This window comes from Clarias gariepinus, chromosome 21 (genome assembly GCF_024256425.1).
Source record: "Clarias gariepinus isolate MV-2021 ecotype Netherlands chromosome 21, CGAR_prim_01v2, whole genome shotgun sequence".
NCBI classification, from domain to species: domain Eukaryota; kingdom Metazoa; phylum Chordata; class Actinopteri; order Siluriformes; family Clariidae; genus Clarias; species Clarias gariepinus.
The window spans coordinates 16,586,067-16,607,162 of NC_071120.1; the positions used below are offsets into that span (position 1 = coordinate 16,586,067).

Consider the following 21,096-nt stretch of genomic DNA (forward strand, 5'->3'; position numbering starts at 1 on the left):
CGCAACCCCCATTTTTTGGCCTCTCAGTCTCATATCAGGCTCTTCCCCGCCTCCTGCTAACGTTTAATCTGTATTCTATCCCTAACCATAGCTGTTTCCCTCCAGATAAACTTATTCATTACACCTGGCCACATGACTAGTTCTCCAAAGGAGCCCATTCATACAAGCCAGAAGAGGTGACAAAAAAAGTCTAAGGATATGAAAGCTAATAAAGAAAAAACATGCAAACATAACAGCTAGGTGTAAATTTATTAAAAACTGACAAATTCAAATATCTCTATTTGTATAACAGATTAATATGTAATGAGTTAAGAATTAAATTATTATTATTATTATTATTAAACTTAAAAAAATAAGAGTCGGGAGAGAGATGGAGAGAGAGAGTTTGGCCAGTTGAGGCTGATAACTGAGACCACCGTGCCTGTGTGTGACGCATATATAAAGACCACATGTTCTCCTAGTTGCCCCTGTGTCTGCTCTGTGCATTAGGGACGCTCTGCTACACTAAAAGCTCAATCAAGCACCATTCTCAGACCGCAGATCTGTATGGTGATAGACATAGTTCAGGAGATTTGCACAGTCTGCAAGTCTGGAGAAATGGTTGCTCTTTTAAAAAAACCAAAATTATGAGGCGGCAAACACGTGGAGTGTTTGGGACTGTGTGTGTGTGCGTGTGTTTAAATCCTGCACTGTGAAAGTAAGGTATTGTGTAATAAAAAAGCTCTTTGGACTTTTTGGTTATAAACACGCAACAGGAAATACAAAAGAGTTTTCTTTAACCTTAATGTGAGTAGTTGTTAGGGTGGGTACTGGAAAATACTCAGCTCGTCTATTCTCCCTTGTTTTAATCGAACTAAATGCTGTTAGAATTACGGGCAGAGGCAGAATTTTGATGCAAATTAGGATTTACTAAAAACAAGGATCAGCAGGCAGGAGTTATGTGAAGGGCAATCAAAGTATCAGAGGCAACATCAAGAAGCATAGTCAAACATACAAACAAGATCATTAATCTAGAACAAACTGTTCAGAACTCAGATGAAGGGCAACGTGTGCTGTCCAGAGGGGAGCATACATGCCACATTAGGTTTGACATGAGTAGTGCAGGAGGAAACGTACAAGGACACGCTGGAGGAATGGAACATTCTCAAGTGCATGCAATTGATTGGTAAAAATTCCAAGTGATAGTGATCATAAAGTAAGAGATGAGATAATACAGGGTTACAAAACAGGGTTCATGGTCAGAAGTTCTGCAATCTGAGTCTGTATGACAGTATGGAAATACATAGCACACTGTCATACAAAAAAGAAGGTCCAGCCTGAAAAATGAGGGTTCAGGAATTTTCTGGTTTTCAGAAATTCTAGTTTCTTGTGGTCTGTATATATCGTAAGGGGTGTGCAGCTTTACAGGACAAGCTTTACAGCCAACAGCTCACAATTACCGATATCATAGTCCCATTCAGTTGGTAGGAGCTTCTTGGAATAACGCTACAGGATGCAAACTTCCTTTTTCTCGAAATCTCTGTCAGTATGGCTCCCACTCCAATTTTAGATGTAGCGACTTCCACAGGATGGGTGCTGTGGTGAATGCATTCACATGAGTTTCTGCAATGCTTTGTCAGTGACAGGATTCAGTAAAAGGCATTTGGCTGGTTCTTAAGCAAAGATGTCATTGAATAATCTACAGAGCTACAACCTTGTATGAATCATCTGCAGAAGTTGGTGACGCACAGGAATTGTTGTATGTTCTCTGGATGTTGGCCATTCGCTGACCACAGACGCCTTGTCTCCGTCCATAGATACCTGTTAGGATTACGTAACCAAGGAAAGATATGATTCCCACATGAAATTCACTTTCTTAATTTCTCATAGAGATCATTTTTAAGATGTTTGCTTAAAACATGGTCCACATATATTAAAATATCATCAGTGTACGCAATCTGATGCATTATGGGGAATGAAGTCCAGAATGAATGAGAAGCTGGTAGTGATATGACAAATGTATTATGATTCCAATTAAATAAGTGTAAAAATATTTTATCCTGATAAATATACATCATATGAATGCACCTCCTCTGCTTGGCTGTGCAAGCAAGTTCCACTGTGACTTTAAATCTGGTTCTTTGAAGTAAACACAAATGAATATTGTTCATAGTTGGAAGTATAAGTAAAATCTTCTTGGTACCACATAGGTTTTTCAGCAAATTGCAGGGTTTACTGTGAGAAAGTTTTAACAGATGTCTAAGCTATTACAAAAATTTTAGAAGCTGCTAAACAACTGGCAGTCACATTCACAATAGAAAATCATTTGTTTATGTAATTAATTGATTTCTTTTTTTTTTTTTTTAAACATGGGCATACTCTAAAATTGATTCTGGGAGCATGAAGAACACATGAATTGGTCAAAAGAATTGTGCTCCACAATACTAAGAACAGCAATACCTTGTTCATATTCATCAAAAAAGATTTTTCTTTTTCATTTTTTTTAATCAGTCTACTATAACCTTGTAATTCTCTACATATCAAATGTGCCAGCTAATGCAGCACTCAGACCAAATGCAAATAAAATTCACTAAACAGGAAAGAGCAATTTGCTGAAAATCGACAGTAGAAATGAAAGCTATGTGTAATAGTGGAAGTAAGAGATCCTCCACTCACACACAGTGCAAAGATAATTCACATGATTGAGAATAAACAGCTGTGTGGCCATAAGAAAAGCTTCAGTTTCCTGGGAAGTATAAAGGTTGGACTTGGGACCAATGAAAAAAACTCTGATGAGTTCAGACTGACCCTATTCCAGAGCAATGGGTGTTCCAGGGAAAGAAGGGAAGTGCATGAGGAGATGTATAGTGCCCACCAGTGTTATGATCAGGGGTTGGTTCAGTTGGTCAGGTCTAGGCTCACCAATGTTACTTGGCAATAAAATGAAATCAGCTGACTGTCTGAATGTAATGAATGACCAGGTTCACCAGTAATGGATTTTTTACTTCTTCGATAACATTGACATACTCCTGGACTAAAATAGGTTCAGGTAGCATGAAGAATCATTTTCACATATGAATTGGTCAAAAGAATTGTGCTCCATAATTAAAGGTGAAGGACGTTGAATGAAATAATAGCGTGAATGTTTATTTGGTTTTTGGCCAGGCAATATACTTTTTAATCTCTTAACTCTTAAATGGATTTTAAATAAATTCAGAAATAAATTCAGAGCTCTCCTATTATGAAAAAGAGTTAAATTTTACCTAAAACACAGAATGTGTAAAAAAAAACAATGTGTATTTATTTATGGCATTTTCCCTGTTAAATCCATTTACAAACAAAAAAAAATATTTAAAAGATACTCAAATTTTACAGATATGAATTTATAAATTTTTTACTTTTATCCATTTGCCAAAATACAGCTTTGAAAACAGTTAGATTTCAGATATGATCTATGCTCCTGAATAAAAGATCAACTTTTTATAAAAAATTAGCCTATATTTAAATATATTATATATAAATAAAGCAAGGAATTTGAAGTAAATGTAATGATGTTGCTGTTTCATCTTGTGAACTATGACCTCAGACAACTAGCTATTGTCTTTGATGTCAGAGAAAAGCAGCACAGTGCGCGTAAAAAAGAAAAAAAAACACAGTACTTTCAATATGTCTCAAAATCCAGGCTACCTTTTTAAGAGATAGACTTAACAAGTTGCTTAGGGAATTTGAGGCGTGGACCATACACCCTCATAACACTGTACTCTTTGTATCCCAAAGGCAGGTGTGACAGCTGAGTGCAGAGGGGTAGAGCACAACTGTGAGGAACCACGAAGCCGATTTTGATGTGACAAAATTAGAACTCCTCATGCTGATGGGAATTCCTGTGTGAAGGCAGAATTTAAGTCTAATGAAAATGATAAAGCCTCCAAATTATCAAGACTAAACGGACTCGACAGTACAGAGTGTAAGGATGTTGTTTTAATAATTTGGTCTAGTAAAGCAATTTGAAATGCAGTAATTATTATTTAGGAATGTTTTTGACTTCTTAGGGTGCTGTGTTGGCAGAAACATATTTTAGTGTTCTCTAATCAAGAATTGAGGTTGGATATAAATCATTTGCCAGATATGGAAACATTTTAAAACACTTTAAATAAATAGTATAATTGATAGGATTGTAGACATACCACTGTAGTGACAGCACATGTCTGCTGTTATGGACTGTACTTGTTAAAAATATGCTCTGGGAGGATGATTCAATCACATAAAATGTATGCAGGTAAAAATGTGGATCTAATTTTTCTTTTTAAAAAAAATCTTCTGTGTAGTTTATAGGATTTCACCACCTCCTTCCCTAAACAAATCACATTCTTCAAACGATTCAAACCACATTCACGTCAAAAGAGCAGCAGTGACGCATACAGGTGCTGTGAATTACTCTTGCAAGGCCAACATCAATAACCCAAAAAGAGACAGTTGTTTCTATAGCCTTTGCTGAGGATTGATTCACCCATCAGGATCAACTTGACTAAGACTAGACTGAACAGCGAAAAAGAAAAAAATACAAGAAATTAATATTAAAGTTAACCCACTTAATACTGAAGTTAACCATGAAGTGTCTGTAGTCTTGGGATGTTTGGTGTTCCGTACTAGGGTGAAGTTGACATTGTTAAGATGTTAAAATTCTTAAAATATGTTACCACACATGACTTTGCTCTGTGTCACTCCTTCTTACTTTCTACTGTGTGACACAGTGTGGGCATCAGCAACTGCTGAAACAGCTGCTATGACGATGATAGGGCAAATGATGGCCCTTCTGCTGGGCCATTTAAATTTTAAAGATCCTCTGAAGAGTCAGCTGTAGATCTGAGTGAGAGAGTGTGTGTGTGTATACACAGCAACCACTCTCCAGTCTCTCTGAGACGTCTCCAGATTTGTTAGTTTTGGGAAAATTTACATGTGGAAATTCTCCTGAGTGTTCTTTACCTTGGTTAAGAGTTTCACAGGGTGCTTTATATCAAGGAAAATGGGAGCTCTTATTGCTAAGATGTTGCTGCCAACCATTAGCAGTCTGGTGTTTTTGCCTGCAGCCAGTGTTGCCACAAAAAGAGGCTTCCAAATGGAGGCCATGGTCTACTTCTTTACCATGTTCTTCACGTCGGTAAGAGACCTTTGTTTATATTTCACACTGTAGAATATATGTTGTAGAAATAAGTAACAGCTAATTCTGTGCAAGGGATGGCAGCACATGAACATGACTTTTTTCTTGAATTCCCATCAGCATGTGTGAGTACTAATTAGCATGAGTACAAATTTTTAATCAATTTTGACTTGAAAAATGAGCAAGTGTTTGTTTACGAGTACCGACTATCATGTAGCAGAAATGCACTTCTTGTTTTAACGCCGAGTGTCACGTGATCACAACTAAGCCAACGTTTTTTCTCTCTCTTGCGCTGCGGAATTATGGGTAATCATCTCCCCTGCTGGGTCTTGGTGCTCGTCTCTTGCTGGCATAATCAACATCCATGCATGCGTGTACTGTTTACTATAACACTGTGACCACTGAGTGTGTGTAAAACATATTTAATTTTTTTTGTTTGTAAGCATGTTTGTACAGCGCGCGTGTACTGTTTCTTATAACACACGTGTGGGTGCGCGCATGTAAAGCAAAAAAAAATTCTCATTACAGTGGTTAAAAATCAATTTTCTCCCTCACTGTCGTTAAGTGTGTGCCTTATGTGTGTGTGCGCGCGTAATTTGACACTGTGCTGGTTCACACACTCTCTCTCTCTCTCGCCTTTACTGTGTGTGTACACAAAGTAAAGGCGAGAGGGCACACACAAAGACACCAAAGGTGAGAGAGAGTGTGTGTGTGTGTGTGTGAACCGGCACGGTGTCAAATTACGCCACGCGCACACATAATTCACATACTCCGCAGCGCAAGAGAGAGAAACACACACACACAGCGCCTGCACGCATAAACAGAAACACTTATCTGTCTGGATTTATTTTTACTTTACTTTTTTTTTAAGGTAAAGTGCAGGGTAATTTGTTTTATTTTTACTTTATATTTGGCCTTAATTATTATTATTTATTTTTTTTATGTGGAACGAATAATTTAAATTTCCATTATTTCTTATGGAAAAATTTGCTTTGGTCTACATGTTTTGGAATACGAGCCCACTTAATGAAGGAATTATGCTAGTAATCCAAGGATCCACTGTATATACTTACTTAACCAGGTGAATTTCTTTAGGATATGATAAAATACACTGTTCCACAATGTCTGTCTAGTTATTCTATGTTCCTTTATCACTACTTTGTTTTTTTCACATTAAAGTTAAATAAACCTATTTAGATTTGAGAAATAAAATCATAAGCTCTTGTACAAAATGTTTCAAAAAGCCTTTCTATGTTTTAGATTTATCATGCCTGTGATGGACCAGGCCTGTCTGTTCTATGCTTCATGAAATATGAGATTTTGGAGTACTTCAGCGTTTATGGTACATCAATCTCGATATGGGTTACATTATTAGGTAAGTCCGAAAGTCCGAAGATCTCAGAAATCCTTTTTTTTGTGATGGGTTTTAAAATGTTTAAAAGATTTATGCAATAGATTTTTTTTAAATAAATAGATTATAATAGTTATGTACATGTTAGACTTGGAACTTTAGTCTGAACACCTGTACGAGTATTTCAAATGTCCTACAGTTCTCCAGAATCTGGCAAACTGCTCCAATTGCACTGGACGGCGAATATCAATTTTTAAGAGTCATGCTAACAATATGACACGTGTTTATGTCTGGGATTCCAGCACGTCGTGTGAAGAGTGTGTACTCATTTTCTCTTCTTCCATGTTCATACAGCGCTAGGAGATTTTGAAGAGCCTAAGCGTTCCACGCTCACCATGTTTGGAGTGCTTACCTCTGCTGTGAGAATATACCAGGACCGCTGGGGCTATGGTATCTACTCCGGCCCCATCGGCACAGCTGTGCTCATGATCACAGTCAAATGGGTGAGTGGGAGAAAGGAACAATTGCAGATGCTGCTGATGAACTCAGAAACATAGTATCATGTGATAGGCGCTGCAGATGTGGAACCATTTCATTTCCATTCAGGGTAATGAGAATAAAAATGAAATGACTAGAGTACATTTCAAACATTTTTGGACACCCAGGCTTTCAACAACAAGAAAAAAAAAGTTTCATAAATTGGCTAAAGACTAACCAGGATTATTTAGAAGGAAAATATCACAGGTGCAAATATTTCCCACAAAATCGAAAAATTCATTACACGACACATTCATCAAAAAAGCAGACAATGACAACTATAACTGCCGCAGACACTTCCTTTATTCAAGCAGTCTGGTTTTCCAGGCATTGCTCTCAAAGATGTTGCACCATGAAATTGCAATTATCACAAACTTTGTCCTGTTTTTGGTCCAGTTACAAAAAATGAAAGAAAAGAAGGGCCTGTACCCAGACAAAAGTGTGTACACTCAGCAAGTGGGACCAGGATGCTGCTTTGGAGCCCTTGCATTGATGCTTCGCTTCTATTTTGAGGTAATACTTACTGTTGCTTGCTGTCTATCTATTAAGTGACCCCAGTGGCTCAAACTGGGGTCTTGAAAACATAGCAAAGGAGACAGTGATTTTTTAGTTTGTTACAGTGTTGGAAGTCACAACTCACCATTACCAAAGTTTTATTGATTATTGTTTTTGTTTTTTTTTTTGTCATAAAGCAGAATAAATCTGTGCTAAGACTCCTTGGAGTTTTTAAATATATATTATACATGCATTAATATGTGAACTCTGTTTGTTTCTACAGGAGTGGGACTATGCTTACGTGCACAGTTTTTACCACCTTTCATTGGCTGTGTCCTTCGTTCTATTGCTACCGAAGAAGAATCGCTACGCAGGGACGGGACGCAATGCAGCCAAACTTAACTGCTACACACTCTGCTGCTGTGTATGAAGTCCCTTTATGATAATACTAATTTCTTGTAGTGGTAGGGTTAAAAAGCATGGTGTTAGTTAAACAATAGTGCACAAAATATTTATTCATTGAGCATTTACTATAGACTCTTAAACTAATTTTTGACTGGTTTGATCATAGACATCCCAACCTCCAGTAAAAGCGAATGCTCGTACCATTTGGATGACACCCCAAAAGCCCTGGACGCGTGTCTGCAGTCCTGGCCTTCCATTTGGCCGCTCCCAGCCACGCACAATGTAACACGCAAAGATGCCTGCTACCAGAAATCCAACAGTGAGGACAGTTACTGTATATGACCATCAGGCAAGCCAAGAATGTGTGAGGCGAAATACTCAACCACTACAACACAGACTTTAATGGGACGGGATGCAATGCAGCCAAACTCAACTGCTACTTACTCTGCTGCTGTGCATAAAGTCCCTTTATGATGACACTAATTTTTTGTAGCGGTAGGGTTAAAAAGCATGGTGTTAGTTAAACAGTAGTGCACAAAATATTTATTCATTGAGCATTAACTGTAGACGCTTAAAGAAATTTTTGACTGGTTTGATCACAGACATCTCAACCTCCAGTAAAAGCGAATGCTTGTACCATTTGCCCCAAAAGCCCAAAAGTGCCTGCAGTCCTGGCCTTCCATTTCGCCACTTCCAGCCACGCACAATGTAACACGCAAAGATGTCTGCTACCAGCAATTCAACAGTGAGGACAGTTATATGACCTTCAGGCAAGCCAAGAATGTGTGGGGCGAAATACTCAACCACTACAACACAGACTTTAATGTTGAAAAAATGGCCTTGTAAAGTTTAAAGCAAACGGCTACTAAAGGCATTGCCTTCGAATGTGTAGACATATGAAGTGGTGTTATAAAACCAGGTAGTCACAGGGTTACTAAGAAGGCTGAGGTCCAGCTGGAAGGTTTATGAGTCGCGAAACATAGCAGACATTTTATTTCTCCAGAATGAATAAATTGTCTTTTAAGATGTACCTCAGGAGAGATTGCTTGTCTACATTTCTCTAAGAGAAATGGCCATTAAATGCAGCTAAAAATGCTGAAAAATACCAGAACTAAAAAAAAAAAAAACCTACCAAATCTTATTCTTCATATTTATTGTCATGTCATTTGGTACAGCAGCCATCTCAACACAGCTGAAATAAACTAAAATGTTCCAGGAACAAGAAGCAAACAATCATTCTGATGTGTCTTGCAGCAGGTGGAAAGTAGCGTGTTTATTCCAGTCTATTAAGAGTCGTTTTTTTTCCACTATGAAATGAACATTATGAATAACTGTGTAAATATATTTATTTATTGTAATACCACTGCTAGTTGAAGGTTGTGATTTTGTGATTTATATTTTATTTCACTGAAAGTAATCAATTACATTGGAAATGCTTATTGTTAAATAAAATGTTTTCTACAATTTGTATTTTGTTTCATTTAAAGTGCTCAGGACAATTCATCTAGATTATCCTCAAAGTTTGGAGGAAAGAAACTTTAGCAGTAATCCCCTTCACTCTTCATCATCTGTCAAATTTCCATTCATTTAGGCTCAATCCATCAGCCTACTCCTAACACTATCCAAAAATTACAAACGCACGCGACATGTTTTAGACAAAACAGTCTCCTGCCAAATGTGAATGAAATTTTGGTCCGCAAGGCATTTTTTTGACTGTGGGCCAGGCCACTGGCTCATGTGCCCAGAGCAAAGGTGTTTTTGTCTGGCAGGAAAACTGCCAACTCCTGTCTGTCCTGGCTGCAAGGCCTGATTCTGCCAAAACGAGTAACTTGACGCTTTTATTACGCTAGTGTGAAGCACTTTTGAGTGCTTTTATGGCTACTGTCTGTTCAAAACCACTTTGTCTGTGGTTTAAGCCCTCACACATACAGTACTGTGTAAAAGTCTACAATTTATAAATACACTTTGTCTTACATTCCTACTTCATTAGTGTTTTAGTGGAAATATTTTCCAAACATTAGATTAAAAAAAAATCTGTTTTGCTTAGAAATGATTGTATTTTGTTAAATAATAGAATAAAGTAATAGATCATGTTTCAGATTAAAAAAAACATTTTCACAGCAGTCTGGGATTTTTAGCTGAAGACAGAAGAACTGTAGTGAGTTCTCCAAGAAGCTTGCAACAACCTACGAGATGTATTACTTAAAAAAAAAAAAAAAAAAAAACCTGCACAACATATAGTCTGTCTAAACCACACTGAGCTCCAATCGTCTGTCTATAACCTCTTGATCTGCTTTTTGTACACTTTTAGCAGCCTTTCTGTCATAATTCCACCACACATGTGGTGGGGTCATGAGTCACACACTGGAGGACAACTTGAATTTGATACCATCTGATGGGTACACCTGTTTGAAGCACAAGATGGAGACTTTAGCTGGCAGACAGGATGCACTGAGCTGGAAGTTCTTAAGCTTTGCAGCCCTAAAGCCAGAGCTTTCATCCATGCCTTAACGGACTATCATGAAAGATTATGCATGTTATCCTTTGATGAATGCACTTATGTACTTCTCAATCCTGGGTTGAAATAGTTTGGACAGTGCCGAACTTTCATTTAACTTAATCCTGCTAAGTCTATTTAACTGAAGCTATTTTTGTTGGGCGCTGACAAAAGGGATAATGACTTTTCTAGTATTTTTTTTGCTTTTGTACTACAGCTATGGTCAAAGTCTATAAGGGAATTTTAACAAGCCCTGACTCTTGACTCTACTGCACTCAGCAGGCACATTAAGTCCCATGAACTGTGTGGTTTCTTCTTCTGACAGCTGCACTATTGTTCAACCCCCTTGTCAATGACTGGACTGGACTGGATGGTCAATTACAGATTAAAACTGATGTCTACATTTTCCAGAGAAGAATGCTATCATCTTGGATAAGGGCAAAAAAAAAGGTCTGAATTACAGACACCATATGATAAGTGATGCTCTATTGTTAGTGTGCCAAAAAGTCTAGGGCTCTTCTCTAGAGACTCCAAAAAATGTGTTGCACCATTTGTTTGAGGTTTGTATGGTAGTCTCTGACAGAGACTTGGGATCAGCTGTTGGGGTGTTTTCTAGACAGCATCACAACTCCCTCCTCTCTCTCTCAGCTGCTCTCCCAGCCGCTGAAGAACAGCTGCTGTGAACAAAACAAGATCTCTTGCAACTGCACTGAGCTAGCCATGGAGCGAACATAATTAAGGAATGATTTTTCCAAAAACCTAGGTTATTTTACTATAAATGTCTTCCCCACAACGGACATGTAGAAGACTCGCACACTGTGTGACTTTCTTACAGCCACAGAAGTTGTCTAAAGAGCACCTTTCATTTATTTAGCTCAGTTTGCGCAACAAAATGTTCAGTATATAAAATCTCTCCACTGTTCAAAGAAGCCCATGATGGACATTTATATACTGCAATGAACTGGTTGGCCTTGACCGCCCCCCCTCCTTTTCTCGCTAAATCATGGGGCTCTCTCTAAATCATGGGGGATATTACAATAGTCACAGGCTTACAGGCTTATCTGTTAATTCTAATATTTTCTTGTGTAAAATATTAAATAAAAAGCTTATTCACAAAAACTTGTATGGCGCATTCTCCACTTGAGCTAAGACTAATTTTAAACTAATTATTAATTTCAAGTAAGAAAGAAGATGGAGAAGAAGAAGAAGGAAACCAGAGTACCCGGATGAAACCCACCAAGAACAGGGAGAACGGGCAAACTCCATGCACACAGACCCCGAGGTGGAACTCAATCCCGAACCCTGGAGGTACGAGGCCATAGTGCTAAAAGGAAAAAGACGCTTTGTGACCCATTGTAAAATAATCAACTTTGGGGTAGTTACAGCATGTCACTGCTTTGTTGTTGATCAGTTACATTATTTTATTTCTTACATGTAAACCTGCTTAAATACTGTATATTCAAGCTTGTTAATTGATTTTTTACAGTAGGAGTGTTATGATCCTTTTCTTCCTGTGATGTAAATCTGCAGTTCAAATTTCAATAAAATAGAAACATCTGCACATTATGATTGCATAATGATTGCTGTGTTTCACATTAAACTCATCTATAAGGCTCAAGACATTTCATGTAACTTCCCTTCTACTTTCAGGCATGGTGTTAGGTGTGAAGGCCCAGACCTCCAAAATTCTTCCAGGAGTATGGACGCTTAGAAGTGCGAGCAGCTACCTGCTCCTCTAAGTTCTGTGTGATGCGAAGCGGGGCAATTCGAGGTTCGGTGTGATGTAGAGACAGCCTATGATGCAGGAGCTTCTTCACCGCTTCACTCACCTAATACAAAATATTGCAGTTTTTATTCAAATACAGTACAGAGATTTCCGAATAATAAATCTTGGCTGTTCTATGGTAAAATTATATATATATATATATATATTTTTTTTTGCAGTGACTAATAATGCAGATGTGCCGCTGAGTAGACAGGCAATGTTTACTTAGTTTCCATTTCTAACAGTTAGATGAGTGACTGGTCATTCGGTTAGGATACCTGTTCCCTGCTCCCGACCAGATCTTGAGTGTATTCAACAGGATTAAATCTCACTTCCACGTCCTGCCTGCTTGGAGCCTTTTCAGAGACTGTTTCCGACTGGCTGTCAGTGTCGTGTCTAAGGACCATCTTCTCAAGCGTATTAGACAGCCTGAAAATGCGAAGCCAGCAGTTAGCGAATACAGGTAACCACAATGAATTATGCCACTGTGGCACAGAATACAATAACAATTCTGTGAGTTAAGTGTGAATTTGCTCACGTAAACCAAAGAAAATCATTTCCCACCTTGACACAGGAAAGCCTGCTAGTTTCCAGGTCTGGATTCGCTCCATCAGCTGAGCTTTGACTGTTTGAGCAGTGCCACTGGATATGACATCTGACAGAGAGCAGCCTGGGAACAGTCTGAGCAGCAGAGGGACGAGCTGACCACAGACATTTAGATCAACACACACCACATAACACATTTAATACACATTTCATCTGCATAAGGCGTGCTTTCATTTTTCTCTTTTTTCATTATATTAACCAAGAATGCCCAATCTTGCTTTTCAATATTTAATAATATATTGTAATGTAATAATCACATACCACTAAATTCCACGCCAAAACTACAGTTCATAAATAATTGGACAGTACGGCCACATTTTTTGGTGTGTGTCTGTACGTTCCATGAATCTCTTTGATTTTAAGAGTCAGCTTAATTGAAGAACATTTCCTTTAGATTAACCATATTTTCCATATACTGTAGCTCTGTTGTCCCTCTTCTTTCAGAAGACCATGGGTAAATGAGAATTTGGCTCCTCATAATGCTCATACAAGTGATTTAAATGAAGGTCCAGCATTGCTTCTAGATGTGGAGTTTGAATCTGGATTCTATTTATGGTGTCTTTCAACATAAGGAGTAAAGTAAAGCAGACCTTTTTAAGGCTGGAAAATCACAATAAATCACTTATATACATAGCCAAAACATTAAGCCTTAAGAATAAAAAGGCCACACAGCCAAAACATTAAGTCTTGTGAATAAAAAGGCCAGTCTGCCATTTAAAAAAAAGAGAGCATAAAAACCTGTTGAGTTTTTGGAACAAAATATTATGGATAGATGAGACAAAGATTTATCTGTACCCGAGGGATGGAAAGAGGAAAGTCTGGAGGGAAAAAAAAGAAAATGATCATGATCCAAAGCATACCACCTCATTAGTGAAGCATGGTGATATCGGCAGCTTGACTGCCAGTGAAACTGTACTGCTTGTCTTTATTAAAGGTGAGGAGGCCAACTGCAGCAGCAAGATGAATTCAGAACTACACAGGAGCAATTTAAAAATGTACAAATTCAAACAAATGCTTCAAAAGATTTCAGTGGGTGGCTTTTTACCTTTACTCGAAATAGTCTTAAGGTTAGATTGGATCAATGCACATATTTCACATGTGGGTATCTTACTGGTGAGTTGAAATCCCAGCACTGACAGACAGCCTCTGTTACGCCCATAACTAATGGAACATTACTGTTAATCTTACAGAGTTTGTTTAATGAATTGATCTTCCAAGTCTGTCTTTAACTTTTTTACTTGTGGCTTGAATTTGGCTGGAATAAATAGATACTTCACCTCAGTGAATTGGATTTTGCCCTTTTTTTAATATCTTTAACAATGTGCCAAATGCATAACTAATTCATTTGAGTCCACACATACACATACAGTCCCTGAAATGGTAGACTAATATATACAGTAAATACAGTAAGTTTAAAAATGCTACATAGCCCCGTTAAATAGTGATTAAAGCTGGTATACATATGGTGAGTTCTTTTCCCCACCTTTAATATAATAAAACAAACAAACAAACAAAAATGTAGGGAAAAAAACTGCACCCCTTAACTAACATTGTCTTTAAGTGTATACCAACTAAGCACATCTTTATTTGGGAAGATTATTTCAGTCTTTCTTTCAGTAATGCTCCAGACCTATCAAATTGCAGGGAGATTTCCTGTACACAGCCCTTTTTAAGTTATTCCACAGATTTCCAATAGGATTTAGATCTAGCTGTGACAAGGACATTGATCTTCTTCCTCTGAAGTCGTTTCATTATCATGAACTTTTCACAATCACAATTAAACCAAGGTAGATATATCTATCAATATTATATATACAAATACCAATTTTTTTTTTGTTTTCCAAAGAAAAAAAACATTTTCATGCAATTCACAAATAATTTTATCCATTTCACTTCTATAATGAAGCGGCCAGCACAGTCTCCGGATCTGAACCCTATTGAGCTGTTGTGGGAGCAGCCTGACCGTATGGTTATGGAGGAAGGCTCCATCAAGCCAATACATATTGTGGGAGATGCTCCAGGAAGCATGAGGTAAAATCTCATCCAATTATCTTGAAGAATTCACAACTAGAATGTCTGCCAGGCTGTAATTGCTACAAAAGGTTTTTTTCTTTTTGATAAACAAAGTTTAAAAAACATATTCATCATTCTCATCAAAATCATTATTTCTAACTCTGACAATGTCGGCATGTCAGTTATATTGTCTAATTTCATTTCTAAGTGATCTCAAAAGTCATTCCCAACTTTTAAGTGGTAGTATACTGAATATGCTGTATATACATAATAGGGTAATATTTCATACCCACAGTAAAACATTGTCGTGGCGGCAATAAACTCGATTGTAATTGTGGTTTATTTTAAATGTATACTCCATTATAAAAGGGTGTGCCCACTGATGCAATCAGATTATTGTAAGCTTTTTTCCTTTTTTCATTTGTAAGATGCCTTATATGAATGTGAATAAAAGAACCCTTGAAATGAAGCTGCAAGTCTGAACCTTAAAATTGACAACAACACTATAGTTCTGTTTCACATGCAGTTGTGTCACTGGCTAATTACAAACTGCAAGCTTATGCTTCATTCTGCATGGGTGAACAGGTAAAGATAAACTTGCCTCATCATTAGCGGAACTTAAGAGGAGAGCACAGACAGCATTCTGCTCAGCCTCCTCCATACGCTGCATTCTGCTGAGAGCCTTAGCCTGATTGCCATAATACTGAGCCACCCCAGGATTGTACTTAATGGCCACTGAGAACTTGTCTGCTGCCTCCTGAAAATTCCTAAACATGTCACCAAAGAATAATGAAAGTGCCGTATTAAGTGCAATATTGATAATAGAACATTGTCAGAATATAATATTTTCAAAGGTTCTCAATCCTAACATGCCCTGTACAAGGCGACAAAATGTACTGACAACAAAAGAGACGCATGATGTTTAATTACCATAAAGTTGATTAATTTCCAAAAACTGCAGTGTGTTTTATTCCTCTAAGACGACAGCAATTTAGCAATAGTAAACTTTTATAATGATTAAATGTGAATTTATGATTTTTTTACCACATTTAATGAACATTGCCCAAAACAACTCAAGTTAGGTGCTGTTGGAACCTACATTATAGGGGCTATGAAGTCATTCCCTTACCAGCGTTTTTTTTTTTTATTAACATGACAATATGTTTGACACTCTCAATTTGACAACAAAACTGTAAAAGACCATGCGAGGACAGAAAACTTAAAGCAATATTTATTTCTCTGAATAATGCTGACATTGAAGGCTCCTTCCATGAGTTATTCAAGTGTCTCCTTGCAGAAAACATCACCATATCGACAACTCTGTGGCTCTGTCCTGGAAATAGAGTACTGAAATAATTGCATTAATAGAATCTTGATTCTAGTTACAATTACACTGTTGTCAAAGCTGCTATTATTGAAATTGAAGCCATACTGTACTTTCTGTAAAGTCAGAATTGAGAATTCAACAGTGCTGTGAAATGAGGCTGAGTTAATATTAAAATGCACTACAAAATCAACGTGTTTACAATATGTTATTATTTTATAGATGAAATAAACTTACAGTTCCTCATAACTGTGCAGTCCCAGTGTATTGTGAATAACAGCCAAACGAAGCCAAATGATTGTATTTTGGGGGTTCAACTTCTCAGCCTGTTGATAATCAGCCAGAGCAAGAAGCCACTCCTTCTGCCTAAAGAAACAGTCTGAAGTAGGAGACATATGGTTATGGGTATACAAAATGAGCAATGGTTTTGGCAGGTGAAACTGATCTTAAACAAATAAAAGTGATTGATTTACAAAACATGCACGAGCAATCCAAATGGAAATAAATAATATAGTAATGTCTTGAATTTTAATCCAATATATTGTATAATACTTCAAATGCATTTTTCTACTGAGAATTTTTTTTAAACCAAATATTAACCTGCTCTAATACTCCTGTTGACTTTAAGGTTATTTGGCTGCTACCCAGCATCAGCACAGTGGTTTAGTAATTAGCACTGTCACTTTGCACCTTCAGGTCCAGGGATTGATTCTCAGCTCGGGTCTGTGTGCATGGAGGTTGCATGTTCTCAGACACCGGATTAATGTAAGGCTTATATATTAATGTAAGGCTAATACACAGGATTAATTTAGAGCAACTAAGCCCTAGGCCAAGGAATTAAAAACTGATTTTTTTTAATAAGATAATTTAACATCGACTGTATTTACTTAACCTATACCACAGTGTATAAAGACTGGGCTTGCTGTGTCCAGTCCTCCACTCGTACCTCCTCTGTTAATAAAGAGCCCACTCTCAACACTCTGCTCCTGGATGGCTTTGTTGAAAAGCATGGTGGCCTCGCTGTAGAAGCCTTGGTTGAAACAGTGGACTGCAAAATCATTGTACGTGAGCACTAGTTGGATGTAAGCATCTTGGTCCAGATCCTTAGACTCCTTGGGGCTTTCTCCATCAATATCTTTTGCTTCATCGTTACGTAATTCCACTGCAATCATCAAATCCTCAATGGCAGAAGTAAAATCTTTCAGTCTGCGGTAAAGGGTCCCTCTGTGAAGATACGGAATTTCACGATATAAAATAATAATATGCATAAGCTCATAACTGGGCATGCTGTTATTGGAACATTATTAATGTTGGCCCAAAAGTCATTTTTCATTTAGCATCATGTCCTGGAGTTAAATGCTTAACCTGTTACTAATAAACAGTAAATCCTTCATACTGAAAACTTGCTTGTGGCTTAAAAGCAAAAAGCAAAGTGTCGATACTGGAGACTCCTTCCCTAAACCTGCTGAAACCTTCATTAAATACAACAGTAAACAATTTAAAATCTATTTATCTTAGTCCTACTTTATGTGGTGGTTATAGCTACTACTATGAAACACTTATACCTTAACAAATGCATTAATATTTTATCATAGTGTAAAATTTATAACAGGGTTGATTTAGATAAAACCATAACTTAGGATACGGATGTGAATTATGGATTAATATTCATATTAAAATGTTGATAGGAACTTTCATTTCATTTTAAGTTCATAAATCTTTTTGGGGTCATTCTTGATAATACAAGTATGTGTCCTCTTGTTATTTTTTATATTGAAGGTTTTAATCAGAAACCATTAGTGATGAAGAGATTAGTTGTGAACACTATTATTATTGCTAATTCTAAAATTACATAGCAGCAAGAGATTTGGCAGACCCAAATAAAAACCTTGTGTAAGTATCACCTCACCTTAAAACATAATATTGAGAGTTTTCAGGGTTCAGCTCTAGAGCTGTGGAAATCTTTTCCAGGGCTTGAGACAACTCTCCCTCCACTGCATTAGTCACAGCCTGCTGACGAGAGCACTCGGCTCCCTGCGCCATCATATCCAGCAAGGCCTGCGCCTCCGGACAGCTCGTATTAAGCCTCAGGGCTGCCTTCAGGTCATAGTAACAATGCAAGTGCTGAGGAAGAACAGTCAGATTGAAATAAACAGCACAGTAGAGAATTTTTTTTTTTTTTTTACTCCGCAGTTTGCTTAATTTTTAAACTTTAATTTACTTGTAACAAAGATAAAATTTGAACCTGATTAAATTGATGATGTAGACGTGCTCTTAGAGTGTAGAGGTCACTGGATGGAGGGTCACTCTCAAAGCAGTTTGTCAACAGCCGAATAGCATCAGAGTGACGACCCAGCGCAGTCAGACATGCCAAGCTATGGGGAGACATTTATTTAAAACAAAAGCATTCACCATGCACAACAGAAACACCAAAGTTCACTTTTCTCGCATTTTAGCATCAAGATGGAAGACCTAAATGAAGGCTCAGTATGTCGGTTACAGAGAAGTCTTAACTAGACTTACAGCTCCCCCTGCTGGTGGATGAGCTTTTCATAAAAACACTGTAAAGTCATATATACAGTATGTCATAGGAATCTTAAAACAAGGCTTTATAGTACTCCAAAATGTAACATCGGACGGCCTCAGGGGTCTACAAACCTTCTCATGTGATAAGGCCTAAAGTCAGGCTTCAGTTCAACAGCTTTGGCAAAAGATTCCAAAGCCTCAAAGAGCATTCCCTGGTCATAATAACACTGGCCCTGTAGGTATAAAAAAACAAATCCAAACTTAAACCATACCTTGGGACATGTTCGGAGCTGTAGTCCAAAACTATCACAGATAATCTCATATCTACATCAACTTAAAATAAGATTTTTTTTATGTTAATAAGTGGCAGTAAACACAATTGATACTAAAAACTGTCTCATACATGATTCAAGATTATATAATATATTACTATATCAGATTAAGAATTCATCTTAGTTACCTGCAGGTAATAAATAAAGGCAAGGCGATGCAAGTAAGATTTTTTCTCTGGTTCCAGATAACGGGCATGTTTATAGTCCAGGGCTGCAGACTTGAAATCACATAGCTGAAGATAGGCCTCTGCTCTCGCTACATAAAACCGAGTCTTTACAGGAATATAGATTAGATATAATTATGTACACTTCTCAGAATATACAGTACACAATTGTTTTTTTTTTTGTACAACTGTCAATACAAATGCAGTACTGTTCATTTTCTATTTTTGTTTCTACCTCTTCTGGTTTTAGTGTTATGGCTTTTGTAAAGCAAGTGACAGCCCTCTCAAACTCTAGCTGATCTACAGCCTTCATGCCTGCTTGGTGACTGCAAAACACACATGCCAAGTCAATATACTGCACTCAATAAAATTGGTAAAAAGAACAGTATCTTAAAAAAAAATATTACTGAGAATTTGCTTTATCCTTTATAATAAGGTTGCCTTGCAAATGTCCATCTTGTTTGACCTCTGAAGTCTGGAAAATGCGGCTGGAGACAAAGAGTTTTTGAATTGCAGGTTCTTGAGAAGATGGGCATTGTGTCTCTGATTCCTTTGAGACTTCCATCTAGGATAAGATAACAAATAGGCATTTCACACTGAATGTTTACAGTTAAGTAAAAGTTATCTTCATTTCTGCAGGATGAAATGAAATAAAATGGTACAGTAGATAAATAATACAGTAAATGAAACAGTAGAAATGGCACTTTACAATTTTTATAATATGATGACATGGTTGCCCCTGCAGAGTTGGATTAATGGCAATTCAGCCTAGGTGCATGTCAATAATAATAAGAAAACCTTTTTTTCTGAATTTATTGTGTATATGATGAATATTCTCTTTAAGTTAGGTCTGGGGATCATTTTTATGTTTTGTTGTATGATATACTCCCTTACTCACTCATCATCTATATCGCTTAATCCTATATACATGGCCTATGATGCAATGGCCAGGGTTCCAATCCATCACAGGGCACGCACACATATACACACTCACACTATGTGGACAATTTGGAAATGCCAATTAGCCTAATGCATGTCTTTAGACTGTGAGATAAAATCAAAGTAATGTACCGGGAGGAAACCCACCAAGCACGGGGAGAATATGCAAACTCCATGCACACAGAACCGAGGTAGACATCGAAACTGAACCCTGGAGGAGCAAGCCTTATTTTATGATACACCCACATTTAATAGTTATCTTCTGAGAATGTTTTTGATAATGTATAAAATAGATGTCATTGGTTGGACAGACAGACAGAAAGACAGACAGACAGACAGACAGATAGATAGATAGATAGATAGATAGATAGATAGATAGATCACTTAATCTCATTCTTAAAAATTGTCAAATTGTGAACATGGAGTAACTACAGCTATAATAAGTGAACAGTGTTACCTCTGACAGGTTTTTCCACATATTCCCTGGGCCGCTGGTTTATATTATTTATACTAAAAAATCAAATCTTGATTAATCTAAAAGAAAACTAGTCGCACAAACCTATGTGGAATTACAGCTAAAGACCGGACCTATATATTTGTTCATACCCAACTTAAATCAGTTCACCTTTTACTCTTCCAAGCATTTACAGTAACACTGTAGCCATGGAAACGAACCCGGGACGAGCAAATGAATCGTTTTAAATGAACCGTGTAAAACGAATCGATACTGAATCATTTTCCTAAAAGATTTGTTTGGTGTGGAGTTCAATTTTAAACTTAGCAACTTTAATAACTAAAGTTACCCATCTCTTTCTTAAAATGATTAATGACACTTCTTGTTCAAAAGTCTAAACTTAAAAAGTCATGAGTAACGAAATACGAAATAAAAGTAATTCGAAAGTAATACGAAAAAATGAATAGTTTTGCATATTGGAAAACTGAAATTGATCAGGAAAAAAACAAGACAACAAACAAACAAATCTGCCGCACTGATAAATGAATCTT

General features: G+C 37.2%; 2 protein-coding genes across 3 annotated transcripts; one reads left to right on the forward strand and one right to left on the reverse strand.

Annotated features, from left to right (window-relative positions):
- The first annotated feature begins 4,852 nt into the window (after window positions 1-4,852).
- On the forward strand, window positions 4,853-9,283 carry mymk (myomaker, myoblast fusion factor). Of its 2 annotated transcripts, XM_053481440.1 has the most exons (6): window positions 4,853-5,137; window positions 6,398-6,512; window positions 6,843-6,991; window positions 7,422-7,538; window positions 7,804-7,944; window positions 8,092-9,283. In XM_053481440.1, exons 1-6 carry the CDS (start codon window positions 5,003-5,005, stop codon window positions 8,209-8,211), a joined length of 777 nt encoding a protein of 258 aa, XP_053337415.1. In that variant the 5' UTR covers window positions 4,853-5,002; the 3' UTR covers window positions 8,212-9,283. The 2 variants fall into 2 exon arrangements, with proteins under 2 accessions (XP_053337415.1, XP_053337416.1); XM_053481441.1 differs by having other exon boundaries at window positions 7,804-8,175.
- Window positions 9,284-11,952: 2,669 nt separating this feature from the next.
- Window positions 11,953-20,636, reverse strand: LOC128509846 (tetratricopeptide repeat protein 16). The gene is made up of 13 exons (XM_053481704.1): window positions 20,549-20,636; window positions 19,560-19,717; window positions 19,388-19,478; window positions 19,117-19,260; window positions 18,789-18,889; window positions 18,376-18,505; window positions 18,040-18,254; window positions 17,077-17,354; window positions 16,368-16,509; window positions 15,408-15,573; window positions 12,752-12,888; window positions 12,466-12,616; window positions 11,953-12,251 (listed from the first exon to the last, which is right to left on the reverse strand). Exons 1-13 carry the CDS (start codon window positions 20,567-20,569, stop codon window positions 12,081-12,083), a joined length of 1,905 nt encoding a protein of 634 aa, XP_053337679.1. The 5' UTR covers window positions 20,570-20,636; the 3' UTR covers window positions 11,953-12,080.
- Between the last annotated feature and the right edge of the window lie 460 nt (window positions 20,637-21,096).